Consider the following 6,162-nt stretch of genomic DNA (forward strand, 5'->3'; position numbering starts at 1 on the left):
GGTAGGGACCCATGGATAGAAATCGTTTACAAAGACGCAATGGGTGATATTTTTTGCAGATCCGACACTGGAAGGCTCGCTTGTACGTTGTGGGTCGCTTTGGTGTCAAAGACCTATTTTTTATGATTCTAGGCATCCTGAAATTAAAATAAGCTACAAATAAACGTTTATAGAAAATTTAATGAGACGGTAGGAAGGACTTGATTTGGGAGAAGTGAGTGTGCCACTTAGCTAAATTGTTGGAAGAATTACCAGCTTTACAATGGGTCGAGTTATTACACCTTTCGCTGTGTATACATCAACTACTCTTACTCGCTTGTCTTTTCCTGGGTATAGTTTTACAACTCGACCAATTCGCCATTCGTTGGGTGGAAGGTTTTCATCACGAATGACAACGACAGAATCAATTTCTATATCCTTTTCGGGATTTTTCCATTTATTTCTCTTATGGAGTTCCCTTAAGTATTCGGTTTTCCATCGTTGACAGAAGTGTTGCTGAAGAACTTTGACGCGCTGCCAACGATTAACAACCGATTCGGGATGAGTATCATAAGAAGGTTCTGGAGGGGCCAATAAGGGTCCACCAGTAAGGAAGTGTCCTGGCGTAAGCGGATTCAGATCCGTGGGATCTTCTGACATTCTGGATATTGGTCTGGAATTTAGGCAGGATTCGATTTTTGATAAGAGAGTGCAAAATTCTTCAAAAGAATAAGTGAAACCCCCGGAAATTTTCTTGAAATGGTTCTTAAAACTTTTCACTCCGGCTTCCCATAAACCACCCATGTGTGGTGCACCGGGAGGAATGAAATGCCAGGAGAGTTGCTGGTGGGCAAATTGTGACACAATATTAGATCGAGAGGCTATTAGGAAATCCTTAACAATTTCCCGTGATGCCCCAACAAAATTCTTTCCGTTGTCAGAATAAATGTTAAGGGGACACCCTCGTCTGGCTATGAAACGTTGAAAAGCGGCTAAGAAAGTGGAAGTAGATAACGAGGAAGTGGCTTCCAGATGAATTGCTTTGGTAGCAAAACACACGAACAAACATACATAGCCTTTGGAAATTTTTGAACCTCGTCCAGAAAAACTCTTAATATCAAACGGGCCGGCAAAATCCACACCCGTATTATGAAATGGACGCTTAAGGATAGTTCGGGCGGGAGGAAGAGCAGCCATGAGCTGAGTTTGAAGTTTTCTTCTGTGAAGGACACATATTTTGCACTTATGAATGATAGTTTTGATCAAGTTTTTTAACTTCGGAATCCAAAATTGGAGTCTAACAATATTGAGGACCTGTTGATTACCGCCGTGGAGACTTAGGACGTGAGTAAATTGGACTAAAAGTCGGCTAAAAGGACAGTTGTACGGAAGAATGATTGGATAACGTTCATTATAACTCAGGGCTGGTGAATAAGCTAATCGACCAAATGCACGAATAATGCCATGACCATCTAGGAAAGGGTTAAGACTGTTGATAGAGGATGATTTTGGAATCGTTTTCTTCTGAAGTAAAGCTTCATGAACGTCAGGGAAATATTTCACTTGGGAAAGAACAATTAATTTGTCTCTTACTTTCGTGACCTCTGTAGCAGTTAAATCGGTTGAATCAAATGAGAATGAATGGCGATATTTTGGATGGGTTCTGAGGAAAAATCTGTAAACGTAGCATATGACTCGAATGGCATGTTGGAAAGACGAAAAACGTTCAAGAAGATCTATGTCACTGGAATCAGCAACAAAGTGTACCCTTACAACTTTTTGCTCTAAATCAGTCTCAGATGGAAAGTCATTACATAAAGGCCAACAGTTTGGTGGTTCTACCAACCAATGCGGTCCTGACCACCATAATGAATTGTTGACTAAGTCCTTCGGATAAACACCTCGGCTGGCCAAGTCCGCAGGATTTGATCGGGTATCTATGTGAAACCAGTTGTCCACACCTACTTTGTTGTATATCAGCGACACACGATTGGCAACAAAAGTTTTCCAATGACATGCAGGTTTTCGTAGCCAGGCTAGGACTATAGTGGAGTCGGTCCATTTATAAATCTCGTAGTTCGTTACCTTCATAGATGGAACAACAGATTCGACGACATCTGCTAATAAGGCAGCTCCACAAAGTTCGAGTTTTGGAATCGAAAGTGATTTAACCGGAGCCACTCGAGATTTGGAAGTCAACAAATTGATGCAGACAGAGTCGTTTTCTAATTGGATGCGGGTATATATTACCGCAGCATAAGCATTTTCTGATGCATCACAAAATGCATGAAATTGAAGGCTACATATGGGGGAGTAGGAAATCCATCGAGGTATTTGAATGGAATTGGTGGACGAAAAATTTTGTAAGAACTGTACCCAGTCTTGAAAGCACTTGGGTGTGATATCCTCGTCCCAAGCAACTTTGGAAAGCCACACATTTCGCATAAGAATCTTAGCGAGGATTACAATAGGAGATAGCCATCCCGCTGGATCAAATATCCTTGATATCTCCGAAAGTACTTGCCTTTTGGTATACCTCGTTCTTGGTGATAAAGCCTGAATGTCAAAAAGGAAACAATCGGACATGGCATTCCATTTAACTCCTAGGGTTTTGATTTGACTAGAGTCATCGAAGACTAGGAAATCTTGTTTCAGAACATGTTCCTTTGGCAATGATTGTAGAAGTTTGGCTGAATTTGATGTCCATTTTCTTAAAGGAAAGCACGCGGAATTCAGAGCGGAAACCAGTTGATTTTTTGCCTCAAAGGCCGTTTGGAGATCATGGCATCCGCTAAGAACATCATCAACGTACATGTCATCACGAATTATTTGACTAGCCATAGGATGTGAATCACTACAATCATTTGACAGTTGTAATAACGTTCTAATTGCCAAGTATGGTGCCGCATTAACCCCAAAAGTGACTGTCTGTAATTCAAAATCCTCAATTTGGTCATTGGGATTGGAACGAAAAAGAATTCTTTGAAATCTTGAGTCTTTTGGATTAACACGTATCTGCCGGTACATCTTTTCGATGTCCGCACTAAAAACGAAGCGATAAAATCGCCATCGTAAGAGATGTAACGTCAAATCGTTTTGGAGGATTGGTCCTGGATATAGGACGTCATTCAATGATGTACCTGAAGAGCTGGGGCAAGAGGCATTGAATACAACTCTTACCTTTGTAGTGGTCCTATCAGGCTTAATCACAGCATGATGAGGAAGATAGTAGTGCGTAGGAAAATTTTCATAGGCAGGCGTAGGAACTTTCACCATATGACCCAAATCTATATATTCGTGTACAACCGAATCGTATTGCTCTTTCTGGTCCATGTTTCTCAATAACCGAGATTCATTTCTCAAGAATTGAGCTTTTGCGATAGATCTCGATGGACCTATTGAAAGGGAACTTTCTGTAAACGATGGCTTAAACGGAAGAGACACTATATACCGACCGTTTACATCCCGTGTAGTGGTATCAGAATATAATTTTTCGCAAAATGAATCCGAATCAGAAATGTGAGGTTTTTGTGGAACTTCCTCCACCTCCCAAAAACGCTTCAGCTGTTTTTCCAAATTTGTTTCTGTACAAAAGGATACAACTGTGGAAAATGATGATATTTTGGGATGTGACTGAACAGGTCCAGTTACTATCCACCCAAATACCGTCTCCTGAGCAATCAGAGAGCCACAAATATTACGATGAACATTTTCCAACATAATACTGTTGAATAAATCCGCACCAATCAATAAATCGATTCGGTCACTTTCGTAGAACTTTGGGTCAGCGAGTTGAATATCAGGGAAATTTGTTAGAACGGAACGATTAATGGAAGTACTTGGAAGATCGCCTGAAAGTCGCGGAACAACTAAAGCCCTAACGTCTACCTCAAAATCTGAGGTAAAACGGGGGCATATTGAAAATGTTGCCAATTTTCTAGCTTTTGCGGATGTGACACCATTAAGGCCAGCAATTTCGGCGTCAATAGATTGAAATGGTAATTTAAGGATATTGAAAACGCGTTCAGAAATAAAAGAACCTTGAGATCCGGAATCAATCAAGGCTCTAACGAAATATTTCACCCCGATATGGGTGATTTGAACTAAAGCTGTGCCGAGCAATACATGGTGAGAATGTGAAGCAAAACACGATTGGATTCTGCCAGATGTCGAAGGCTGTAAAGATATAGGCTCAGTATTCACATAATTAGTGGCTGTCGGAGGAACCGTGGACTGTATTGGATGGGGATTTGGAACCTGAACTTGACAGCCTGGGTTCGGTATGGACCGCACAGCCTGCGATGAGTTAAAGTCACGGTGTAAAAGCGTATTATGCCTTTTTCCACATGAGAAGCAGTTATGTGGACTTTTGCAATCCTTTACACCATGGGCTTTAGCAAAACAATTCAGACATAAGTTCTGTCTACGAATGTACGAGACTTTATCCTCGACATTCATGTTAAGAAACTTCGGACATTTGCGGATCGTATGAGATTCGTTGGAACATAAATTACATAAAGGATTCGATGAGGAAGAAGAAATTTTTGTATGGTTGCTATTAACCTTCTTGCTCATCGATGAAATTACTTTCCTAGAATAGGAAGGAGATTTCTCAGTCTTAGAAGGTCCATTAATTTCGCTGATGGTTTCCAGAGTCTGATAACGACTAGACAAAAAACAATCCAAGTCATTCCAACTCGACAAATCCTTTTTGTTCAGAATTGATTGTTCCCACAATGAAAGAGTAACACGAGGTAGCTTCGTTGAGCAAATGTATACAAAAATTGCATCCCAGCTGGAGACATCAATGTCATACATTTTTAAGGATGAAATGCAGGAATTAATGTCCCTCTGAATGCATTTAATTTCCTCGCTCGATTCGGTATTAATCGGTGTCAGATTGAAAAGCTGTCGGAGCTGGCTGTGGACCAGCATCCTTTTGTTTTCGAATCTATCCCTTAGATTAGCCCATGCAATATCAAAGCCACTATTGGTTAAGGGACATTTCTTGACGATGTCATGCGCCTCTCCTTCAGTTTTCTTTCTCAAATGAAAAAGTTTCTGAACCTTTGAGAGGCTGGAATTATTAACATATATGGCGGAGAACATGTCTCGGAAAGAAGGCCATGATTGATAGTCTCCCCGAAACGACTCCGTATCGCAAGCAGGCAAATGGAAATTCGAATTTTGGACAGTAGTTCTTGGAACTTCAGATCGATTATGGATATCGGAACTAATTTTGGAAACAACTCGGACATAAGTATCATAGGAACTGTGAAATCTAGCATTTACACTATCTTGAAGGGAATTCCCTTCCTCTGAGTCAGTATCCAATGATTTATCCCCTTTGCCCTTTGCCTTATCTTCCTTCTTTTCCTCTTTATCAAAGTGGTCAATACATTTGTCGTAAAGACCTTTAATAGTGGACCACATAGACTTTAATTCCTCTCGATGGACTTCGAGAGAATAAATAGTCGAATCGGAAATGACTGCATCGGTCAATTCCTGTTCGAATTTGACCAATTTATCATTGGCCCGAATAAATTTTTCCAATGCGCTCATGGTAATTCAGAACTGCAAAGGAACGAAAAAATAGGCAGAAAACGGGTACAAATAAAGATACTGACCAAAAGAAACTAAAGATTTGTAACAACTTCCAAAAAACAGAAGAAAAGGAAAAATATTCGAAATATATTGACTATTGTAGTCGGACAAGTTAATATTTCATCAGCGTTATGAAACGTATGTGACAACCTTGGGTTAGATCACTTCTCTAACACAAAACCGTAAAGTCAATCATAGATTCCAAAGAAGCCAATTTTTGAAATAAAGCAAAAATACTATAAGTATTACACCTTAAACCCATAAAATTGGACGACAGGGTAACCACAATATAATTTGTATGAAACAAAACGCATTGATTCATAGATCTTAGAAATGAAAAGCCGATCGCCGTTCAAAATATCTTAACACACTTCAAAACATCGAACAATGAAAGAGAAATACGAATTATTTCATATTCAATATATTTAACAAATGTAGGAGTGTTCCAACTATTTTTAAGAAATTTTGTTTCTAATATATGTTTACATGCAACAAATTAAATTTAAAAAAAATAGTTAGAAAATGTATTTCTTTTATCGAAAAAATATTTTATTAGAATGGTAGTAAATTGTGCAACAA

The 6,162-nt window shown here is 39.4% G+C and overlaps 1 protein-coding gene across 1 annotated transcript; it reads right to left on the bottom strand.

Annotated features, from left to right (window-relative positions):
* Window positions 1-231: 231 nt before the first annotated feature.
* On the bottom strand, window positions 232-5,541 carry LOC142231104 (uncharacterized). The gene has a single exon (XM_075301724.1). It carries the CDS (start codon window positions 5,539-5,541, stop codon window positions 232-234), a length of 5,310 nt encoding a protein of 1,769 aa, XP_075157839.1.
* Between the last annotated feature and the right edge of the window lie 621 nt (window positions 5,542-6,162).

Source organism: Haematobia irritans, chromosome 3 (genome assembly GCF_050003625.1).
Source record: "Haematobia irritans isolate KBUSLIRL chromosome 3, ASM5000362v1, whole genome shotgun sequence".
Classification (NCBI taxonomy): Eukaryota; Metazoa; Arthropoda; class Insecta; order Diptera; family Muscidae; genus Haematobia; species Haematobia irritans.